The 24,914-nt window shown below is 37.4% G+C and overlaps 1 protein-coding gene across 4 annotated transcripts in view; it reads left to right on the top strand.

Moving 5' to 3' along the window:
- The window catches only part of CNTN3 (contactin 3), a 323,859-nt gene extending 299,293 nt beyond the window's left edge, over positions 1-24,566 (top strand). For 2 of the 4 annotated variants that reach the window (XM_027121412.1, XM_027121413.1), the window contains 4 exons: positions 4,512-4,695; positions 19,922-20,034; positions 20,659-20,827; positions 22,571-24,566. In XM_027121412.1, coding sequence (XP_026977213.1) covers positions 4,512-4,695; positions 19,922-20,034; positions 20,659-20,827; positions 22,571-22,671 — 567 coding nt within the window. In that variant the 3' untranslated portion in view covers positions 22,672-24,566. Of the gene's footprint in view, positions 1-2,946; positions 3,291-4,511; positions 4,696-13,289; positions 13,338-19,921; positions 20,035-20,658; positions 20,828-22,570 lie in introns of those variants that run through there. The other 2 variants (XM_027121414.1, XM_027121415.1) reach the window with 2 other exon arrangements.
- The last annotated feature ends 348 nt before the right edge of the window (positions 24,567-24,914 follow it).

Here is a 24,914-nt window from a genome sequence, read left to right as displayed (position 1 = left end):
GGGGGGAGCTGGTGCAGAGACCAAATACATATTTCTTATGTGTCTCTGTGGTGGGAAGAAGGGAGGCATTTTTAAACTGCCTGTGTTTAAGTCATTCAAGAATTCACCAATATTGGGTACTTAGTGTGTACAAGCTTCGACCCAAGCAGCAGAGCTATGGTGATGACCAAGACAAACCTGCCTCCAGAACATGATTCCACCTTAGCATTCGCCCCTCCTGCTGTTTTCTGTGCCAAGGGATGCAGTTGCTGGCACTGGCGCACACTCGCACTAGCGAACCACGGCAGGGTGACCCGCTACTGATGGAGAGAGTGGCCTGTGTCTCTCAGGCTGGGTGATGAAAAGAAATGTTGAGAGCCACAATTCAGTCTTAACCACCTTCTTCTTTGGAGTTGATTTACCTTTTATTTTTCCTCCCTCTGAACTCAGAGTGAATCTACAACATGAAAATACCTGCATTTCTTCAGTTCTGGAAAATTCTGAGACATTTTCTCTTTTATTGTTGCCTTTTCCTTAACCTCTCCTTCTGGAACTCTGGTTGGAAAATGTCATTCATCCTCAGTGTTTTTTAACTTGGCTTTCATAATTTTTCTTTCCTTCTCCGTGTTCTGGATTTATTCATTCTGTCTTCTACCTTGCAGTCTTCAGCTCAATCCTAGCATTGATTTCTTTTTTACTATTGTATTTTTCAGGTGTCAGAATTCTACTTGATATTTTTTAGATTCACCCCATCTTTTTTCTTCGTCTCCTATTCTTGCATTATAAATTTAGTCCCTTCTCTGGTAAATTTGAACATTTTAAATATACTTATTTTAAGATCCATGTCACCTAAACGTATAATAGGCAGTCCCCTGTGGTCCAGTCTGCTGACTTTCTTTCTTGTTAGCAGGGTTCCTCATGTGCTTTGTAATAGTTCTCTCTCTGCTCATCTTTTGTAGATGCTGCCTTCATGTTCTGACAATGTTATATTAACTCTTTTCTGCACAATTATATTTTCAGAGTTTGTTCCTTCAGCCTGGACACGTTTCCTTTCTTCATCCCTGTATTGTGGTTTTGCCTAGAAAATCCATATTAGTGTGGAGTTACATTCTGTCCTCTCAAGTGTCGAACTTTTACCATTTAAACCCAGAACACAACTGAGAGGAAAAATGGTGTCTTTTCTTCTTGGCTTTTTCCTCTATTCTAAAAAAAAAAAAAAAGACTATCCTCATATAAATATTTTTGAACAAAATTTTATAAAACATAACTGATTTATTACTTACATAATAAAAAATATCTATCCTTGGGCTTCCCTGGTGGTGCAGTGGTTGAGAGTCTGCCTGCTGATGCAGGGGACACGGGTTCGTGCCCCAGTCTGGGAAGATCCCACGTGCCGCGGAGCGGCTGGGCCTGTGAGCCATGGCCGCTGAGCCTGCGCGTCCGGAGCCTGTGCTCCGCAACGGGAGACGCCACAGCAGTGAGAGGCCCGCGTACCGCAAAAAAAAAAAAAAAAAAAAAAATCTATCCTTGTATAAATATTTTTGAACAAAATTTTTATAGAACATAACTGATTATTACTTGGCAATATATATGTCACTGCTTTATTTCTTTATGCTTTAGTTATATGCATATTTATTCAACTTTTAAAGTAAAGCTGTTTAAGAAGATTATATAATAAGTTTGAACTAATATCATGCTCAATTTTGGCACTGACTTTCTCTATGATTAAATATTTCCAATACCTGTCAGAAACTAATATCTAAAAATGAATCTCTCATTCTGACACATGGAGATTGGTTAAAGTACTTCAGAAACAAACTGCTATCAAGAGCTTTCAGACACCTTCTATGAACTGATTTATAAAAGATAATCCATATGCTAATTGAAAATTATTTTTATTTCTTCTTTAAATCAGTCTCCTAAGGAATGATTTCTTAGGCAACTTATATTGAAGTAATTTGAATACAGAAAGAATGGCGCATGGATGGAAACCTAACAAGAGGCCAGAGTGTATCACAGGATGATCTTGATTGAGTTACTTGAGTTCTCCCTGCCTTTGCCATTCCATGTGTTGAGTGACAATTATTAAAGCTCATAATTATGTGATCTTTTTCCCAATCTATGCTCTATCCTAGGCCACAAGTTTTCAGGCTGACTACAGTGTTTTATTATAATTATCGATTGTGTGTCATTCTTAGTTTCATAACTAGACAGTGTTTTAAAGAGCAGGGAGCGTCTTATCATGGTGGCCATCTAAACCTAAGCAGTACCTCCGCTGTTTACAGTTGGTGGATTTAGAATGTTTGTGAGTTTTCGGTATCCATTAACAATTGGCGGGGTGTGGCTTTATAAAAGACAGTTTGGCATGTGATCCTTAATTAGTGAATAAAATCTATGTGGTTTTCTTTGATAATGGTAAATGGCATCTGTCATATCTGTGGATGTGTTTTGCTAATTTATATTTGATGCTTTAAAGCTGTAGGAGGTGCATATTCAATTCAGTCCTAATTATTTGGGTTTACGTCCTCCTTTCAAGGTTTTTCTGAAAAGTAATAACTTCTTTCCAGGGAAAACGCACATATACACATACGTGAGCCCAGCATTTTGCATGAATTTAAGGGGGCCTTGATATCAATATAAATATACATGCATAATATACCCACACATATATACATGCACATATATAGGGAAAATATTGATCTTGCATGATATTAATATGCTAATTTGGGATTATTATGGAAAAACCTGAGATTTTATATTTTGCTGTTAATCTTTTTTAAAGAAATAATTTTATAGTTGCTCATTTTTTTAAAGTAACTTTAGGTGTATTTTTCTCAGAGGCCTGAAATGGGTTTACCCTATGCAACCCATAAACACGTTTTGTTTAGCCCACAGACAAATGGGGCCAACTCTAAATTTGGGACATGTCACATTAAAATCAGGATTTTTGCTTTCTTTTAAAAAAAGACCTGTAAACACTGGGTCCATCTTCCCCCCATCGACCAGAGCTGCGTAGAGGCTCCATTACGAAGATGGAACGTGCCTGTCTCCTTTGCCGCAGTTCCCACACGTCTCTGCTGCCTTCATGACTCTGATAGCTGAGCATCGATTGCCGTTTTCATTGTGCTCAAGCAGCCGTTTACTTACAGAAATTATAGAAATGGTTTCCTGTTTTCATATTTTGCTATCGAAGTAGATAAATGAAAGTCAAACCAAAAGAGCAAAGACTGCAAGAAAAACAGGAAAGTGCCTATTTCTTTCTTTGTTATTTTTAATAAATTTATTCATTTAATTTATTTATTTTTGGCTGTGTTGGGTCTTCGTTGCTGTGCGCAGGCTTTCTCTACCTGCGGTAAGCAGGCTTCTCATTGCAGTGGCTTCTCTTGCTGTGGAGCACGGGCTCTAGGCTCCCAGGCTTCAGTAGTTGTGGCACGTGGGCTCAGTAGTTGTGGCACACGGGCTTAGTTGCTCTGCGGCATGTGGGATCTTCCTGGACCAGGGCTCGAACCTGCGTCCCCTGCGTTGGCAGGCGGATTCTTAACCACTGCGCCATCAGGGGAGCCCCAAGTGCCTGTTTCTTTAGGAAAGTAAAAAATATGTACTCAGTCTGCTTTATGTATTTGTGTTACATGTCCAACCCCTGCTTTATTTTAGATGGTCAGATGGTGATATCTGGTCTCAGCACAAGGAATAGTTGCACTTTTCATGAGCCATTTGTTTGGTGGTTTTGTTGCTGTTTTTATTTTATGAAGGATCCAAACTGTCTAGCAAAGCATAGTAGGGCTTTATAGCATAAATCGGAGTTCACTGGGGAACATGTCTTATTATTGTATTTTTCTACTTTTATTTCTTTATTTTGTCAAATACTCTCAAAACATTTTTATATTTTTATACTGTAAATGTATATATCTTCATAAGCAGTCTCAGATCATTTTGCACAATTCACAATAATGAAATACAAGTAAAACATTTCAATGTATCCATATATTAACCTATGTTACCTGCCTTCCTGTTCTCTGCAGCAGCTCTGCCTACTCAGGGGTCTTGGTGACACTTGGCCATCACTGTAGGACGAGCCAGTGGCCAGCTGGCTTTTCAGTGGTCTTTGCTCTGACAGGTCCCTTTCTTCACAGAAAGCATCTTCACCATCCGTCAGAGTTTAAGCATAGCTGTCAGCCTTCCAGCGTTGAGCCTGAGCCAGGTTGAAGGAGAAGCAGCTCACGCTCTTAGAAATGCAGATTTTTTCCCTTCATTTATAAGGCTATGGGCTAGTAGCATGTAGCACTTACTGTCCTTGAATTTATCTGGTTTATTTGTGTACTTATTACCTGTCTCCCCCAGGAGTCCCTTTTCTTTCACGTCTGTGGCACAGAGCCTAATGCAGCACCTAGCACATAGTAGGTCCTTAAAAACTACTTGTGGAACAAATGGTAAAGTAAATAAATTACAGTGCCCCTTTTAATAAAAATCACTTAATTTAAAGGATGCTGTTTTGTCAGTCCTTCTCATCTTTTATGTTTTCTGTCCACCAGGTGCGGTATTGGAATAATGGAGAAGAGGGATCATCGAGCAAACTGAAAGTGGCAGGAAATGTGACATCGGCCAGACTCCATGGCTTGAAGAGCAACTTGGAATATTACACGGCTGTCCGGGCTTTCAACAGCGCTGGTACCGGTCCCTTCAGTGCCACAGTTAATGCAACCACCAAGAAAACTCGTATGTATCTTGTGATTTTTTTAACGTCAAAAAAATACTTTGCATTTAAAATGGTAGCCTTCTTTATCATTTTAGATGGACAACACAAGTCAATAAGCCCAATGAATGATGTAAACCCAACTCCAATCCCTTGTAAACTCAGAGGCACACATACATGTCTTCCTGATACCCCTAAATCTTCAGTTAGAAACCCCATGTGAAAATGAATGTGCATCTTTTGAAAAATTTTAGAGTGGGATGTTTAGTCACGTCCATCCACTTTTCTTTTAAAATGTGATCAAGCTAATTGGTTTATTTCATGTATTTTTAGTTCTCCAAAGCTTGAGGATTTTTGATAAGCATGAATAACTTAAAGTTCAGGCCAAAGAATCAAGAGTGATGTTTTTCTTCTTTTCTTTCCTACTTATTCAAAAGAGGGCAATGTACAATAAAAGGTTACCAGCCAAAGATGTTGCTTCACATGAATACATGGATATTTTAAAAAATCTGACCAGAGATGTCAGTCAGTGTTGCCTTTAAAGCTGAGTCTTTGTTAGCTGTGTATTCACAGATACATTCACAGGCACCAATTATGAGCTATATATTAACCTGGCTTTAAATTAGGCTACAGAAAAATCAGTGATTTGCAATTTTGTAGTCTTTCACATGTATTTCCATGAAACTGATAACAGCAGTGTATATTTAGTTATTGTATTGTATTGCTACTTTCTCACACTGCAACCATTTGAATTACTCTTGTCATCATCATCGTAGCTAATAGCAATTAGAACATTTTATGTTCACATGCTTTACGTGTATTCCCACACCTAAACTTCATACCTACCACATGAGGTAGGTGTCGTTTTTACTTCTTTTTGAAAGATGAGGAATGTGGGCATGACAGGATTAACTTTAATTTTAAAACAATGGTGCAGTAAAACAATTTTTCTTCTTAATTTATTTTCAAAATTAACCCAGTAAAAATGTTTTGTTAACTGGCCCTATATGGGAATGAGACAGTTATTGTGTTTGACTGCCAATTTCATTAATGCATTTCTGTTTCCGTATATAATTCCCAAACTTTCGTGAGAACGTACGTTGGCTGGCTAAAATTGCTAAGAACAACAATAGTATAAAATCTAATTTTATTACTAGTGTTATTTATGGGTAAGTTAAAATATATATAAAACACAATTCTACTATGGATTTTCATTAACCAGTGTTCATTTGATCAGGAAAGTTCATATTTTTACCTTTGTATTATCTATTGAAAAGAGAATTTGGAGAGAAGTTTAGCAACTAAACATTTTAATCCCTTTAAGTAGCATATATTTACAAGCAACCAACTAATGTGGTAATTAATTATCCTTCACTAATTATTAGGAGAAGCCTGACGCCATCTCTTAGTACACATGGTTGGGGTTGGACCAAGGAGCGTGTCGGTTTGCCAATAAACTGAATATATTCTGTGTTTAGAACTTTTCGCTAAATATATTTGGTATTCCCAGTAGCGCTTCTGAATTAGTAAGATTTAAATATACATAATTATTATATGTTCAAAGCACAGCATCAATCAAAAATTCTGATTGCACTGATGCATGCATACAAGGTTATCTGGCTCTTTCCTCCGACTTAATAATTGATGTGATTACTCGCTAAGAAATTATGATTGTAAAAGACTGTGTGACATCATCATGAAATCAGTGAAGAGCTTAGTGAATTGGTTAGACAGAAGGAAGAGATTGATTATAAATCAATAGGAATTTCATGGTAATGTACAGTGAGTGAAATAGAATTATAAAAAAGCACAACCCTTTAAAATATAAAGATAGCCTATAAATACCCAATCTAAAGTAGGAATTTGCAGGTTACAGTAATGATGGTGATTATGATTTTAATGACTAACACTTACAGAGCAATTTCCAGTCTCTGTTCTAAGTATGTTTCATGTATTGATTCTTAATTCTCACAGCAACACCGTGACTTGGAAACTGTTAGTAGTCTCACTTTAGAGACGATGTGGAAGCACATAGAGGTTATATAACTTTCCTGAGGTCACAGAGTAAGTAGCAAGAGAGCCATACAAACCCAGACATAGTCTTAACCGCTGTGCTAGCCTCTCTTTCAACCATATAATTCGAATGTTCATGTCGTATATAACACCGGTATTTATTGGGTTTTTACTATGTTTAGGAAGCAGGTAAGGTGATCAAAGATAGACAGGACTTCTGTGCTCATGGACCTGGAGTCTCATGGAAATTCCAGTAATTGAACAAAATCCCCCCTGCAAATGATACATTCCTATCGCCCCAATTTAACTGGAGTCTGCATGTGGGGCTGTAGGTGTTATTAAAGAAAGGTTTCCTACTTTGAGTGGGAAATTCATAGAGATAATTAAAATCCCTAACTATTCTAAGATTGTGTATGAAGACCATCGTTAAGTTTTAAATTTTACATTCATAATTTTTCTAATGTACCAAAATACAAGTAAGACAGTCTTTGAAAACTATTTCTAATATTATTTTACTGGCAGCTCTTAATAGTCATACTAACGTTTGACACGGTGTTAGCTTCAAATCCTAGTTACAAATTTTAATAAGGCTTTTGTGATTACCACTATGAAGAGAATTATTGTCATGCTTCAGGCATAAAGAACGAAGATAACATCTTTGAGTCTTTGCTTGCTATCTGTCTTCCCCTCTGGATTGTAAACTTTATGGGGAAAGAGTCCCTCTGTGTCTGTTCACCCAGCCCCAGTGCCCAGCCTGGCACTGGGAGCCACTCATTAAATGTTTAGTAGGTAGCTAGATGGATGAATGAAATCTAAAGAAGCAGGGCAGCCTGAAGTACTATTATTAATCCCATATACTTCCTCTTGACTGAACATGGTGAGTTCAGAACACTTACTGGAGTCCTTCACCATCTTACTTAAAATGTGCAAGTTTCATGTACTTGTAATCATGGAATTCTGTATGCGAGGCTTTACATCCATACAGATCTTGGGTGATATTTTTGATTAATGTAAATAATACAAGGATTCTCAGGTTAAGGACTGTAGCTTCCATTAAACACTTAATTCTTGATATCCAAATACTTGTGTTTTTTTAAAGCACTTCTAAGTTAAACACTAATTAGCCTCTTTAAGTAATCAAAGATGGATTTTTGTTACTTGCAACCCAAAGAGAGCTAACTCTTAAGAACATCTTTTATCTAAAGGCACTGATGAGGAAAAATTGCAGATAGCATATAAATGACGAAATGGAACGGCTTCTAAAAGGAAACATACTGAGAAGTTTATGTTCGGAGATTGCAAGAAAGAATGTGGAGGGCAAATATTCTGCTTTGAATGACTGAAAAGTCAAGTGGTAATCGTGGCTTTCAGTATGGATAAATTTAGCACTCAACATCCTCAACGATCACCTAACATCTCAAATTGATTATTTCTAAAACTAAGTTCTTTAAATCATCCACCCCATTTAAAACCTGGCCCTTCTACCCTATCAATATTCCCCGTCTTGGTAAATTCAATCCCGTTATTGCAGTCGCTCAGCCACAAAAATTTGGGGGTCATCCTCAGCTCTTCTGTTTCTCTTATACCCTGCACCTGGTCCAGAATCTGCCACTTCTTAAGGCATTCACAGCAGTCGCCCTGGTACAAGTTGGTACAACCCTCACATGGATCAGGGCAGTGGCCCTTTATCATTCAGCCCATCTGCCTTTGTCTCCCTTAGGCCAGAGTGGTAGTGATGATGTTGCTTCTCTGCTCAGAACCTTCCAATCAGTTCCCATCCCACTGCAGATATAATGCTAAATCCTTAAAATGCCCAACAAGGCCTTTACAGTCCATCCTGAAATCCTACTTAGACTCATTTCCTACTATTTTCTACCCGCTCCTTCCACCTTCCTTTCAGGGGCTCTGCATTTGCTGTTCCCTCTCCCCCGAAGGCTGTTCCTCCAGATGCCCAAGTGGGACTCTCCCCCATGCTCACATGTAACCTCAGTGCCACCTGACCGCCATATGTAAAAGTACAGCCCCTCATTTCCCGACACTGTCTGTCTCCTTTGCTGCTTTATTCTTGGGCATCGCACTTAGAGCCACCACCCATGCATGTTCGTAATTATTTTATTGTTGTCTCATCAGCCTGCTTTGACTGAAGGCCAGACTCCTTCAGGGCAGAGATTTTGCCTGATTTCCTCATTACTCTATCCCCAGAGCTCTATCTTCAGTGTCTCAGTAATCACAGTTGGTGCCCTGTAAGTATTTATTAAACAATCAAGAATGTCTTCATCTCTTGGCTCTATTCCATGGTGGCGTCATTCTCACCGGGTCCCCTCTTCAGAGTAACAGTATTGCCATTAAGCACCTCAAAGCCTATTCCTGTCAACTAAACATGCTGGAAAAAGGGCCGGCTCCTTCCTCATCCCTCCACTCAGAGCCAAGGAGGGGTCTTGGCTCTTCTAGAGCCAGGTTTTGTGGCAAGTAGGTGGAAACGCTAGATTGGCCTGGCCTGCATCACTTGCCCAGATTCTCCCCTAGAACAAGGGAATCCTATTTTTTAGTGCCTTCACCAATGATTATACATGAGTATCTACTTGAGAAAATAGTGATATTACATGGTGAAGTCAGTTTTTCACTTGAGTGTTTGCATTTCCAAGTGGAATGTTCATCCATGTAGGTTGAGCCAAAATTAATTGTCTGAATTTAAGGAAACCAATTAAGTGTGTCCTCAGGAAATGAAAAGGAAATGTGAATAAAACAAGCCCTGAAACAATGTGAGTCAATATCTCAGAGGTTTTTGATAAAATGAATATTTCTGCCTCAAACACCTAATGTAGAAGTTTTCAGGTTTTCAAAGGTACGATTTCATTATATAATCATCCACTCTAAGTTAAGAGTCAGGTACATGTCAGTACAAGGTTTCCCAAATTTTAGATGGTGATCTGCCTTCTCAATTTTTGCCATTTCTGTGGGCCTTCTCTGCTAATGTGTACCTAGTATTTTTTCTTAAAAACTAACTTACCATTTTTACTTATATAAACCTAAAGAAAATGGAAACTAATTTCCTGAGTATGAAAACCAGTATCATTGCCATAAGTAGATGTTAACAAAGTAATAATTAAACAATGAACAATGCCAATAATAGTAAATATAATGAAAAAATAAGCTGTTCTCCATTTTAAATGTTAGCAACGTGGTCTTGCCTATTCAGACAACTGAACCTGCTTCCTCTTTGTTTGTGATGTTAGGGATATGAAAAGGGATATGAAGGGATATCTGAAGGGATATGAAAGAGCTAGTAGCCCCCAAATCCAGCTTTCTCTTGAAACTAATGGGAAGACTAAGAGGGAATTAATTCCCCCCTAGGTGACTAAATGTTATTTGTTGGCTTTTCTGTGTGTCACACACCACAGATATATGTCACCCACTCGTGTTTGTGTATGATACGCCACAAATCACACATACAACATTAGAATACACTGTTTACTAATAATGCACATTCTTCAGATTTAGAAGGGTTTTCTTTTCCTGTCTGTGGACTTCAAGAAAGTGATGTCTGATTTTGTAAGCTCTGAAGCAAGATAGCAATATAATATTGAATTTAATCAGAATCCAATTAGGAAGTTTCAGCTAGTATACAAACAAATACTTACTTTGGCCAAACGTATAAATCTTATGAACTTTAGTTTGTAGGAGCTTTGGTACTTTTGTCCACCTTGCCCATGAATTCTCTAGAAGCTTGTAAATGTTCTGATTATAGGTTACAAATTTTCATGTTGTTATTATCTGAAGAAGGAGAGATTTTGGTCACGGGAATTCCCATTCATTTAAAATGAAGAAAGGCTTTCTTCCCTGACATTCTAGATTAGACCCCAAGTAAGGTCTTTTCTGAGTTTTAGATGCGTTAAGAAGCACGTGTTTTTGTCTTGTTTTTTAAAATTGAGTCAATCTCTTATGATAAATTAATTTATAATAACTTCAATGATGTCAAGACAAGTATATCTCATTATTTGGGAAAAAGTGGCTTTTGGTAACTTGTTTTCTACACAGTGTCAAATATTTAAGCTGTTTCATGACAAATGTTGATGTTTAACTCAAGTGATGTCCGAGTGGAAAGTGTACCTTCAAGCTACCACTTATCATGTAAGTCAGATCATTACCATCAGGTAGTCAAGAAATCTGTTGAGTTTCACATAATTAAGTCACGGCAAATATATTTTCTTAAAATTCCATGTTTTGAAAGTCAATGCCAACTTCACTCTCAGCACTGTGAAGATATCACTACTGAAAATTCTGGACAGTAATATTCTTTATTTTAACAACCTCTACTTTTTATATGTAAAGGAAAATGTATTCACTGCTGAAATTAGGGGAAAATCATCACCCATAATCCCATCCCTCAGAAAGACCATTGTTAGTATTGTTGATCTTTCTTTCCAGACTTACGTTCTATAAAATGTTTCTCTTAGAAAGTGGAGGTTATGCCATATATTTAGTTACCTGGTATCAGAATTTTCCCCAGGTCATTAATAATTTTCATAAATATGTTAGTGTGTGTATAACATTCCATTGTGATTATGCACCACAATTTAGCCATTTTCCTATTGGTAGACATGTCTTATATTCCCAGCTTCCTCCATTCAGCACCCTTGCAGTAATCACCTATTAGCAGTCAAGTGGCTATAGATTTAGTAAAATCTATGGGGCTGTTGTTGAGGAGCCTGATAATCACATACACGGAGGATGTCAGGATAGGTGCTAAAAGAATGGCAATAATAATAAAAGCCTTCGACATCCTATTATTCTTGTCACATACCATTTGAAATTATTGAAATAATGGTACAGCCTGTCAATTAGTGTTGTGCTATAAATATAGTGACATGCCACTTTTCTACTAGAACTAAATTAGTTTTTATCATTTTTTTCTATTTTAGTGTACTGTCAACACACTAGAAGTTGAGTTGACAGAGGATATATCTACAGGATATGAAAGTTGAGATACGATTTACAAAAAATTTCAAAATGTAGACCATATATCAAGTTAATTCTCATAAGGTGTGGAACTCAGCCAGCCTTCTGGGTTGGGCTTCCAACGTCATAGAACATGAAAAGTGCAACTGGAAGTCCTAAAAGATATTCTGTCAACTCTCTCCTGCCCATTTCCACTTCAGTATGTGACTCAATGCCTTTACAAAATTTCATTGTGTTACATTGAAGCTTAGGCTACTGTTTAATAGCTGTATTAGTCAGATTGGGCTCATATGGGTAGAGTATCCAAAACTCCCAAACCTAGAGGCTTTAAACTACAAGTGTTTCTTTCTCATTCATACTACATGTCCATCACAGGTGCGATTCAGATCTGATCAATTGCATCTTCACTTCAGAATCCTGACTGAAGAAGCAGCCACTCTCTGGGCCATGCTGGTCTCATGGCAAAGGGAAAATGGTGAACCATGCTCTTCAGTTGCTTTTAAAGCTGTCATTTCACTTTTGCTTACATTCCACTGGCTGAAACAAGCCATATAACCAAACCTGGTGTCTGTGAGATGCCAGTGAGAAGGGGAAGTATGTCTTCCTAAAGGCATGGGACCACAAGTCCCATGGCCAGGCTGAATGTCAGTGAGAGTGAGGCAGGGAAGCATAATCTTTCCATGGAGGGTGAAGGACAGAAGACTTGCAAAGACTAAATAATAATACACCCCAAATAACCTACCCCAAAGTATTTTTAAACAATAATACAGTCAATCCTACCAGCCAATAATAAGGATCATTTAAAAATGTTTCCAGAGGATCTAAGAATAAATCACAGGTCCTGAGAGATCCCTAGGGGTCCACGAGTTGTTCTTTCATCTGCCTTTACTGTCTGCACCTTCCTCCTTCATATCCCTTCCTTCAGCATCTACAGCCTCAAGCCTTTACAGAAACAACAAGGTAATTTATTCCATCCAGATAGATTACTTATATAAATATGTCAATAAAATATCCTCAAAATATGTAAAAACTACCCCAAATGACTCTTTATTTACAAAGAGGAGTAAGGGCTTCCCTGGTGGCACAGTGGTTGAGAGTCCGCCTGCCGATGCAGGGAACACGGGTTCGTGCCCCGGTCCGGGAGGATCCCACATGCCGTGGAGCGGCTGGGCCTGTGAGCCATGGCCGCTGAGCCTGCGCGTCCGGAGCCTGTGCTCCGCAATGGAAGAGGCCACAGCAGTGAGAGGCCCGCGTACCGCAAAAAAAAAAAGAGGAGTAATAAAATCAAGTGCCTTCAATGGCCAGGCAGGTTTAAATGAGCATTGGTGGGTATGTGGGGCAGTCTCTTGTTGCTCCATCCCATGCTTTCTATCCATCATTGTAGGACCAGTGTTCCTGATCGTCTAGTTTTGCACAAGAAACCAGAAATCTGGAACATAAATGAAAGCTCCCAAGTTTTAAATGTTGGTAACTAAACAAAATTAAAATACAGTATTTGGGTGAGGCAGAAAATGTGTGCAAGCTGGGTCTAGCTGAAGTTGCAGGTTGCAACCTCTGATGTGAAGTTTTACAGTTATAGACATTTCACTATCTTGTGTTTTTTAATCCAGCAACAGCTCTACCAGCTGTTTTCCTTCTTTTGCAGTTGAGACTCTGTGGCTTCTGCTAGGTTAAGGGACTAAAATCAATACAGGTGAGTTGTAAGTGGCCACATTGCTTCTAGTACATTAAGCCTTAAGTATATTAGGTAGACCTTGTCTGTGGTGGTGCAAGCTTGCTGTTCGTTGGTGCACAAGGGTAAATCGTTTTTATAGACAGTTTGTGGAAGGAAAGAATTAATATTTGAAGTTTGACATTAGTAAGATAGAAAAGAAGGGCATTTAAGGCTTAATACGAGGTAACTAAAGGTTGGTAAGGATGGAAACCAAAAGTAGGGATAAAGATACTAAAGGGAAGTTTGGATCATACAATAATCAAACTTTACTTTACTCATAATTTGCCCAGTGTTTTGCAATCTCCAGTCACTGAATGATCCTTGCAAGATTTTAGCCACATACTCAACAACCTGGATTATTATTTCCCTAATGTATTTAATACTTAAATATATTTATTTTAAAAGGCTTTGTATCATTGCTATAAACAGAACACGACTAATACTCTCTCCTTACAAGATAGTAGTTTTAATTTTCTTCCCATAAAAATGAAAGCAAAGCAGTTACTTAGAGAAAAGTTTACAACTTAAAACTACAGTGAATAGCAAAAATAAACATACTTGATTTGCCAAAAATGTGTACCTAGAAATAAGTTTTGCAGTGAGCTAGCCAGAGTGTTGATGACTGTTATTAATAGAGTGATATTCTGTTCTTGATCACTTAGTTTAAGATGAGTTATTTACTGTAAATATATCCTTAGGTCAGAGTCAGTTTGAATTATGACTGTCTTTTTTGGGGTGTTTACCAGACATCTGTGTGCTACTGAAAGCATCTGAGTTATTTATGTTTGTGTAACACCCTATTTTTTGTGTCGTTATTTAGAACCTAATTTTAATCTATGTGTGTAAAGTATATTACCACTGATGTACCAATATTGGCCTCATCCAAAAGAATTATATCTATGAATCAATTAACAATTAAAACAATTAAAAATGTCATCCACCTAAAACCATCGTATTTGTACAAGTACTGGTCTCTGGGAATCACTAATGTGGTCCATGATTAGAAGTCGGAGAACATCTTTATCTCTGTGCTCACTGTACTCAGGAGAATCCCTGACACATGCGAAATGCTTATTAATTCCGTAGTGACTGAAAGGGAATTCCGGATAGAAACGTTGTTCCCCAAGATGCGTGTCATTCACCCGGGCTGCCGAGCTAGAATTAGCCTGCCTTCTTGTTACCACCACCCATGTGACCTCCATCATCAGGACCTATTCGCAAATTCCAGGTCTGTTCCATCCCTCCAACTTTACTGCCATCACTTGCATATGAAGCTTTACTATCTTTTAGACAAAGTGCTGCAGTGCACTCCCTACAGAGCTCCCACCAAGATTCTCCATCTTCTCCCTCTGTCCCCACAAAGATCTGTGAAAGCACAGACCCGATGTCATCACAGATCTGATCCTTCTTCAGGGCCCTGCCCATTGCCTGCCCCCCAAAATTCCTTTTCTCGTTCCTTTGGCCTTCTAGACTCTAGCATAGGGCTGCTACCTGTCTCTCCAACTGCCTTTGCAGTTCCTTCCCATCATCCCTACCTGTAACCCGTCAGAACTGAGCTCCCTACGGCACTATGCTAGTTCCTGCCTCTGTGCCTTGGCGTGTGTCATCCCTCTGCCTGGGTTACCACCCCCCAACCTCTACATGTGAAACTCACATTCATCTTTCAAAATCTACTCGAGATGTTGTCACCTCTTTAGGCATGTTTCCCTTAACACTTAAAACATAAATATTTAGTAAATACATCATTTAAGTATTGAATGAATACACTAGTTGTTTTGCTGTCTTTCTTATTCTGTTCTTTCTTTGTGTTTTGTTCCTTATCGTCTTAGCCTCAATATAATCAGCCATATTCAAGCTCTCAAGCTGATGGTCAGTGTTAATGTCCCAGTTTTGTCTTTGTGAAATTTATGCATTTATTGGGATGTGTCTTGGAGGACTTTCAAAACCATGGAGCTAGAAAATTCATTCTAAATTCTGAGCTGCCACATTTGAGAACTGTGACCAGCCAAATGTTACCCCGCTGACACCATGGTGAATTGCTACTGATACTTGTTCTGAATCTTTCCCCATTCAGCGTTACTTTGTCATTGCATGAATCATCCCTTAGGGACACGTAGGGAGTAGATCAAACTTATTTTTTGATAACACTAGAGAAGCGTTTTCTTAATCCTTGGGTTGTGTTTCTTGCATTAAAATAGCAGTCAATTACATACAAAATCTAATTTGATATCTACCTTTAACAAGACGTTAGGCTAGTGAATAAAAACTAGCATATGGGCCTATCGATGTCAGAGACCATATAGGACATTTTGTCTGCAAGGAACTTATGAATTAGTAGGAAAATTGGATAATAAACATAAAACCACAATTAAATGTAAAATGTTCCTTTGCTGAAAATGATGAAGAAAGGGAACCTGGTATATGAAAAGAGGCCCCATTTTACGTTTAGTCTGAGAAGTCAGGAAAAGCAGTCCTAGGAAAGTGAAAATTGAGTATATTTTGAGATGAACATGTTTAATATTCATTTTTACATCATTGACAAATCATTTGTCAATGGTTCAAGAGTTAACTAAAGTCACAGATAGTTACCACAACATAATAGGGGAGGCATAGACTTTGGAATTAACCGGAACTGATTTGAATCCACATGATACCTCTTACCAGCTGTGCATCTTAGCAAGTTCTTTGCTTTTATTTATTTTTTTAACATCTTTATTGGGGTATAATCGCTTTACAATGATGTGTTAGTTTCTGCTTTATAACAAAGTGAATCAGTTATACATATACATATGTTCCCATATCTCTTCCCTCTTGCGTCTCCCTCCCTCCCACCCTCCCTATCCCACCCCTCCAGGCAGTCACAAAGCACCGAGCTGATCTCCCTGTGCTATGCGGCTGCTTCCCACTAGCTATCTACCTTACGTTTGGTAGTGTATATATGTCCATGCCTCCCTCTCGCTTTGTCACAGCTCACCCTTCCCCCTCCCCATATCCTCAAGTCCGTTCTCCAGTAGGTCTGTGTCTTTATTCCTGTCTTACCCTAGGTTCTTCATGACCTTTTTTTTTCTTAAATTCCATATATATGTGTTAGCATACGGTATTTGTCTTTCTCTTTCTGACTTACTTCACTCTGTATGACAGACTCTAGGTCTATCCACCTCATCACAAATAGCTCAATTTCGTTTCTTTTTATGTCTGAGTAATACTCCATTGTATATATGTGCCACATCTTCTTTATCCATTCGTCCGATGATGGGCACTTAGGTTGTTTCCATCTCTGGGCTATCGTAAATAGAGCTGCAATGGCCATTTTGGTACATGACTCTTTTTGAATTATGGTTTTCTCAGGGTATATGCCCAGTAGTGGGATTGCTGGGTCATATGGTAGTTCTATTTGTAGTTTTTTAAGGAACCTCCATACTGTTCTCCATAGTGGCTGTACCAATTCACATTCCCACCAGCAGTGCAGGAGTGTTCCCTTTTCTCCACACCCTCTCCATCATTTATTGTTTCTAGATTTTTTGATGATGGCCATTCTGACTGGTGTGAGATGATATCTCATTGTAGTTTTGATTTGCATTTCTCTAATGATTAATGATGTTGAGCATCCTTTCATGTGTTTGTTGGCAATCTGTATATCTTCTTTGGAGAAATGTCTATTTAGGCCTTCTGCCCATTTTTGGATTGGGTTGTTTTTTGTTATTGAGCTGCATGAGCTGCTTGTAAATTTTGGAAATTAATCCTTTGTCAGTTGCTTCATTTGCAAATATTTTCTCCCATTCTGAGGGTTGTCTTTTGGTCTTGTTTGTGGTTTCCTTTGCTGTGCAAAAGCTTTGAAGTTTCATTAGGTCCCATTTGTTTATTTTTGTTTTTATTTCCATTTCTCTAGGAGGTGGGTCAAAAAGGATCTTGCTGTGATTTATGTCATAGAGTGTTCTGCGTATGTTTCCCTCTAAGAGTTTGATAGTTTCTGGCCTTACATTTAGGTCTTTAATCTTTTAATTTTTAATTGTGATAAAAATACACATGACATAAAATTTCCATCTTACCTATTTTTAAATGTACAGTTCCTTAGTGTTGGGCTTGGTTATCGTGCAGCCCATCTCCAGAACTCTTTTCACCTTACAAAACTGAAACTCTGTACCCATGAAACAGCATCTCCCATTGTCCCGTCCCCCACCCCTGGCAACCACCATTCTACGTTCTGTCTCCATGGATTGACTACTCTGGCTACCTTGTATATGTGGAATCCTACAGAAAATTTGTCTTTTTTGTGACTGGCTTATTTCACTTTGCATAATTTCCCCAAGGTTCATCCAGGTTGTTGCATGTGTCAGAATTTCCTTCCTATTTAAGGCTGAATAGTATTCCTTAGTATTTTGATTATTTTGATTATTTTGATTATTCACCTGTTGATGGACACTTGGGTTGATTCAACCTTTTGTCTGCTGTGAATGATGCTGCTATGAACATGAATGTACAATCTTCTTTTTAAACTTTCTGGGTCCAGATTACCCATGTAGCAAAATGGGCTTTATTATAATGCAGTGTAATGAGGATTAAGTAAATTATATTATATAAAACCACATTCTACCTTGCCTAACATATTATAGGTTTTAATAGGCATTAGTTGCTAACAATAATAGGATTTTAAATTTGGAAGGGAAGTTTATCTGATCTAGGATTTTCCAGAAGATGTTATTCTTACCAGTAGCGATAAAAAATGATTTTAGAATAGTCCACAAATATTTTTGAAAATTTAATAATGCTTCATTTATTATATAGAGTACCATAGGAATGTAACAAGCATACCAAGGCTCATGACTGTGTGCATATTAGTGTTTAGGACAAGGCTACAGTTGATGTTTAAGTCAAGTTCATTTTTTAAAAAATAGCAAAAATGATGAAAACGGGGCGTGACTATCTAAGGCTTGGAAACACCGATATGGAAAATAAGAGTGATCAGACCCAGAACAAAACTTTTATTTTTTTCCCCTTTCCCATTTCCTGTTTTTTTTTCTTTTTGTCCATTCAAAAAATATTCAATTCAGGCTGAACTCTCATCTGTCTTGGGACTCATACAAAATAAGCCCAAGTTTTAACCTTGCAGTTAATTTTTTTGCAAGGCTAGTGTTGGCATAAGTGATTCAACCAAAATCAACTCAAGTTTTCTATAATCTACAAGCACACACCTCTCGGCAGGACACACCATGCTGAAGCACGTTATCTGAGCTGCCTCAAATGGAACCTGTCCTTTTATGGTGCCGCCAGGCCACAGGAAATCACAGACTTTGGGAAACTGTTCTAACAATCGTGCGTTCATAGCCTTTGGATGGAGCCCTGCAAAACACAGTCATTAGTATTTCAGTCCTAAGTCACTGCCATATCTATGTTTTGTTATCTAAGCATTGCAGCTTAAGAGTGCTCTGAGCTGACCTAAGCTCACTGTTAATACCAGATCACAAATTTTCAAGGCAATGTAGAATTGTATTAAAGAGCAGACAGTAAGCCAAAATACCTGCAAGGAATACAATCTTGTTTGGCGTCATTAGTCACATGAATGTATCTGAGCCCCCTTCCCATCTGTAAGTCCAGCCGTCTCTCCCTCATGGCATGAGTCAGTGATGTTGAGAAATTTCTCAGCCTAGCCAATCTTTTATTTCATTTTCCCATGACAAATTCAGTTAACCAAATCACATTCTGTGGCTAAATCCACAAGTACAACATATTTCAACACTGTTTTGGGCAGTTGTGATGTTGCCAAATGGATAATATTATGTTTGCTGTTTTGTGATTGACAAGAAACTGAATTTTCAGTGTCCTGTGTTGCTCTTGACAAATGCTATCAAACCGCCTTCCCCCGGCCGGCATCTCGTGTTCGTGAGAGGGAGCTAAATTATGAATCCAAGTTTTTAAACCTCAGAGAGTTTCATTAATTATCTAATGGAGCTCTCATTAACGTTTCATTGTGTTGCCTTATTTTTCTCAAAAATTGATTGAAACTTGGAAAACGAAGGCAAAATAGAGACTCTGTGCTGCAGTTTTTCATGTGTATAGCTATTACTTCTTGGGAATAAATCTAAGTGATCCTTATTTTTGATTGCCTCCTATTTTGCTCATCTCATCATACATGGATGGTTTTAAAATCATCCACACTTCATTTCCTGCAACTTTAATCTGCTCAGTTGGCAATTTCTCTCAGCCTCTGGATGTGTCAGACAGGACACACTGCCTGCCTTTCCTAGCCCATCACAAGCATCCCTCTAGTGGTGGATAAAAGAATTTCTTTATCTCCACTATCAACAAGTTTTCCAGGAGACCATGTCAACAAGTGAGAAATGCCCTAAAGTATATGATGAATATGATAAAGCAAATTGTCTCACAATGTTATGGAAATGCCTTTGTAAAAGGAAATTTAGCTACTCTGTTATTTTCTCTGATTCTTCTTATACACTATGTGTTACCAAAGACATTCTGCTCTCCTTTGGCTGTCATTTATCTGTTCTATGTAAAATATCACTCCATGCTCAAATCTATTTTAATTTCTCATTTTGCATTTCAAGCTCCCAGTCAGCCACCAGGAAATGTTGTTTGGAATGCTACAGACACGAAAGTGTTACTTAATTGGGAGCAAGTGAAAGCCATGGAGAATGAATCAGAAGTAACCGGGTACAAAGTAAGTTGTGTCATTTGCAATGCTTTCTTTTCCTACCTCTGGCAGTACTTTTCAAAGGAAGCTAGATTTGAACAGTTTTTCTAAATGTTGATGTGTGATCTTTATAAACTACTTCTGACATACAGATGTCAAGCTGTTTATGAAAAGGGTATTTTCCCAAAACATCTGATTTCTTAAATATAAATTTAAGTGACATAATTCTGCTCACGTGGGAATTTTAGGCCAAATGTTGGTAAGTTGTTCATTATGTTAGTTTCCTATTTCTGACGCTCACCCATATACTACTTAAAAAACAACTAATAGCACTGGCTCTGATTCTTTGGTCTCCTGTTCAAGATCTATACAGTAGGACCTTGCCGCCATCTCTCCATCCTCACAAATACCCAAGCAGCTGAACTTTTCATAGAAGAACTTTTTTCTTCCCCACCTCCTTCATTTTGAGCACTGATGATTCTACCACGTGCTGATCCCTAGTCTAAGGTGACAGAGCTATGAATGCAGCCTGTATTTTAGTGGGTATGGAAAACAAGCAATATAAATGAAGTAACATCAGAGTAATACGTTTATGAAAAAAATAAAAGAGGGCACTATAAAAAAATCAATGTGTTTGTCCATGCGTTTTAGGTTTTCTATAGGACTAGCAGTCAAAATCATGTGCAAGTGCTAAACACAAACAAAACTTCAGCCGAACTTCTGCTGCCCATTACGGAGGACTACATTATTGAAGTTAAGGCCACAACGGATGGCGGGGATGGGACCAGTAGCGAACAGATCAGGATTCCAAGAATAACCAGTAAGTTGGTCGACGTCAACATCTCCTTAATTCCCGGCATCAGTTATGAGCCCCCAAGAGAGAGTCAGTCGGTGCCTCCCTCTCCACTCTTTGTTTTCCTACCGCTTCTTTCATCTGAATGCTGAGAAGGTCTTGGAATATGAGAGATGACGGCAGGAGGAATTCCTCACGAGTGGTGCAAAATAAGAACGATAAGAACAGAATAACAGAAAAAACATTGAGAAATATTTAGCAAATTTTATTAATTTAATTTTTTTCTCATTCTGAGCTATGCATAAATTTGCCTTTGGATTGTCATAAAACAGAATTCCTTAAGCATGTCTCAAGGGCGACATTGAACCCACAAAGTGTTTTTAAGATCTTTAATATTCCAGTTGTTTGCCTCTGAGAAATTATAGATGAATCTTATCAGTTCTTTACCAAGTAGAAAATTTAGCATTGTTAAATTAAGGTCAGAACCCATTTGGCCAAACCAAAAGACACTTTTTTAAAAAAATTCTTAGTTTCTGATTTCAGTGGAGTTTCATACTTGCTTTTCTTTTCAAAATCCAAATGAAGCCTATTGTATTATAGAAATTGTACTTTTAGAGTTCAGGGAAACAGACTTTTCATAGGTATTTTACCAGTGACCGTGTTAGAAGAAATTTTATCTTTTAAATCTCAAGGGTGGAGTTTTGTGGCCTCAATTTAAGTACTGCAGAAGCCATGCTATTCTACGGTTCTTAGTAACCTAAATTACTTTGCTCCCTGTTTCTTTTCATTGAGGTTGGCCTAATCTATAATCTTGGGCATTCAGGATTAAAACCCTTATTTGTAATCTTGGAAAACAAAATGAGGGACATCATTAGCAAGTAAAGAGAAAGGGAGATGTGGAAACTTGGAGGAATTTTATCTCTTCATGAAATCATAAAGACTGCAATACTTAGACCAAAACAAACAAGTAACTAAATGGAGAAAATGGGAAATATTTATCTCAGAACTGAGTTCTGCAACATAAAAATATGTAAAAACCATTTAGGACTACAGATATTTTTAAAACTGTATGTGCTTCAATAGAGCAAAACCAGGAATTAATTTAAGCTTATTATTATTATTATTATTTAGGTTTTTAATTAAGACCTGCTATCTTGTTCCTAAGATAGCTCAAGGTTCAGAGGTAAAATTACAATATGGCCAAAGTGGAACTGTTCAAAGGAGTAGGTTCTGTGCTTTCGCAGGAACAGACAGATGTTAGCATTTGAGGGTTGCTGAGTCAAGAGTAGCCTTTCCCTCTGACATCTGCCTTCTTGTTGAGTTTGCATAGATTGGTGCAGACAAAGGCCAACTATAGGAAAAGGGAGCTTTTATTGATTGCTTTTTTAAGATGATATTTTATATTATACATAATAACTTACCTAAAAATGTACAGAAGAGAAACAAACATATTTCCTAACCCTTCTCCAATGAAGCTTTCTATAATTAAACCATTGAATTATCTCAAAAATGTCTGTAATGGAGTATAATTGTTTTCAAAATGATGACGTTGTTTTTCCACTTTCAATTGAAGTTAAATAATACTAGATGAACAAAGCCCAGAATCCCTTAAGAAGACTTAAGTATATAAGAGTGTTTACAGATACTCTTGGCAAATAATCTATACTACATTGTTACATAACATGAAGGCTAATGTTAACTTGTGGTAGTTAAGTTAGTTACTTAAATTGATACAGTCCTTATTAATGAGCTCTTTATCATCTTTGACAGATACGGATGCAAGAGGTTGTACATCAGCCATCTCCAATGCCCACCCTGTGTCAAGTTATATCTCTACAGTACTGTTCTTTATTGTAAACACCCTGTGGTGATAGTCACTTTTTTATTATTATTATTTATCGGAAAGTTCATTGGTTACAAAAAAAGTGCTTTCATGAAATGCAGTGATTATGCATGTTTTTTTCCAACTCTGTATTTTTAACTTTCTACATAGGTAAAATATGAATATAATAAAAAAACAAACCCAGTAAATCCTTTTAGGGGAATCTGAAATGCCTTAATATTTACTTGATACACCAAAGGAATTTACATATTACATACATCCGATTTTTGATAGAGACATTCTTATGATTTTAAGCACTGCCTGTGGATAAAGGCTCACATGCTTCCATGTATACACACCCACATGCAGACACATACTTTTGTGGGTTTGGTTTTGTTTTTTTTTTACCATAGAAAAACTCATTTACTCCAGATGTTTTGCTCCCATTGTATCAGCACTGTTTGGAAGACATAATTAGTGTTATTTGGAAATGCTCATTTGAAATACTCAAGGGTGAAAGATACATTTTAAAAATTACCCTGTTGGGTAGAGGGTACATGTAATTCAAAAGCATGTTGTTGGAGATGCTACGGTAGACTTTGGAAGAGTGCTGTTTCGTCCGGGTATACTGCTGCGTGGTTGTGACATTCTTTACAAATCACTGCTCTCTCTACTTCTCAAGCACTCACCCTTAAAATGTGGAGATAATAATACCCCTCTTATCTGCCTCTCCCCCGTGAATTACTTGCTAAAAGATAAAGAAGGAAATGTGAAATTGCTTTGTTAGCCCTAATGCACTAGGCCTGTGCAATATATTAGTATGAATTTATTTAATCATATTGAAGTTCTGAGGACCAGCCACATTTTTAAAGTTTGCACTCCATTCTAGGTAATGCTTTCCTTTTCATTCCATGATATTATAAAACTGAAATGATCACATTTTATCCTCTCTCAAAAGGTTTAAAAAGTGAAATAAAGTAAAAAGGGATTGTTTCCTTCACACCTAAGAAAAAGCTTTCAGGTTTTATTAAAACATGGTGGAGAAAATTAGGAACAACCTGAATCTTAATCCAGATATTAAACAAAATGTACGTGATCCTTCATTTCCAACCTCTGATTCCATCAAGGGACCCTCTCTTTTTTGGATGGTGGAGATGGTTTTTAATGAAATCCAACCGTTTATGAGAGTGAGTCTGGCAGGCTTTTTAGTTCCTGAGCTAAATTTGTAATAGAACCATGGCCATGCTGCTGACTTAGATATGTATGACTCAGTCTCTCAATACATGGTGTTCAAAGGATTGTCGAAGACATGACTTCATAGCAGTATGTAAAAAATATATGAAAATCAGCAGATTGAGTGTTACACATTGCAAAATCAATTTTTTACCTCTTTGCTGTCCATTTCACATTTTGCAGGAACTTGTTCTTTGCAAAGATATCTGAATTTGAAACCAACAGATATCAAAGGAGAATACATATTAGCAAAATTCTGATATTACCATAGAGTGTTACTTTACATTTAGAGATCACATTTAAGATAAAGTCATTATACACAAAGAAGAAAAATATTTCTAACTTTTCTCTTCAAGGTCTGTATATACTGTATATATCTAGAAAAATTCTGAATGACGAGTAGATTTCATATGACCATTGTTATTTCGGGTCAAAAAGTGGAGAAACACTTTCTCCAATACCTGTATTTTATGCTACATGTAATGGAGTTGTACCTTTTTATTATTTGGTAATTCCTATAATATGTTCCTATACTTTTCATTTTCAAGGCAATTACTCTATTGTTTCATGGTGTTTCTAGAAATATATCTCCATGAGATATGTACTTTGTTTCATATTGAAAAGTATAAAATTTACCTTTAAATTCCTGTGTGTGTATCCTATGGTTATCTGTATGTATTATTTTTTATTATTCTAATAAAATTTATAAAAATCAAATTCCCATGCATGTTGAATTGTGGTATGGTCAAAAAGAACATTTTAAGGGGGAAATAAGTGGGCACCGTAATAGTTATGTTGATGCTATCATTTCTTATATTCTTCAGCCTACTTTTAGTCTTTCCATCTTTTAATCTTTTTTTTTTTTTATACCCTAATGACTGAGTAAAATCAGCAGTTTGAGACAACGTCCTCTCTATTAAAGGGATTTCAGCTCTGGGGAGACGAGAGAAAAAAGAAGCAGAAAATTCACTTCATAGAATTACGGTATCTAGTTTCTTCTGACTTCTTCTGAAGTTAATGTGGCTACTCCCACTTTTCTGACAAATATCCTCTTAAGAT

This window comes from Aethalodelphis obliquidens, unplaced genomic scaffold (assembly GCF_003676395.1).
Source record: "Aethalodelphis obliquidens isolate GAN/ISIS:26980383/991018 unplaced genomic scaffold, ASM367639v1 scaffold22, whole genome shotgun sequence".
Classification (NCBI taxonomy): domain Eukaryota; kingdom Metazoa; phylum Chordata; class Mammalia; order Artiodactyla; family Delphinidae; genus Aethalodelphis; species Aethalodelphis obliquidens.
This window is presented reverse-complemented; position numbering and strand designations above follow the sequence as displayed.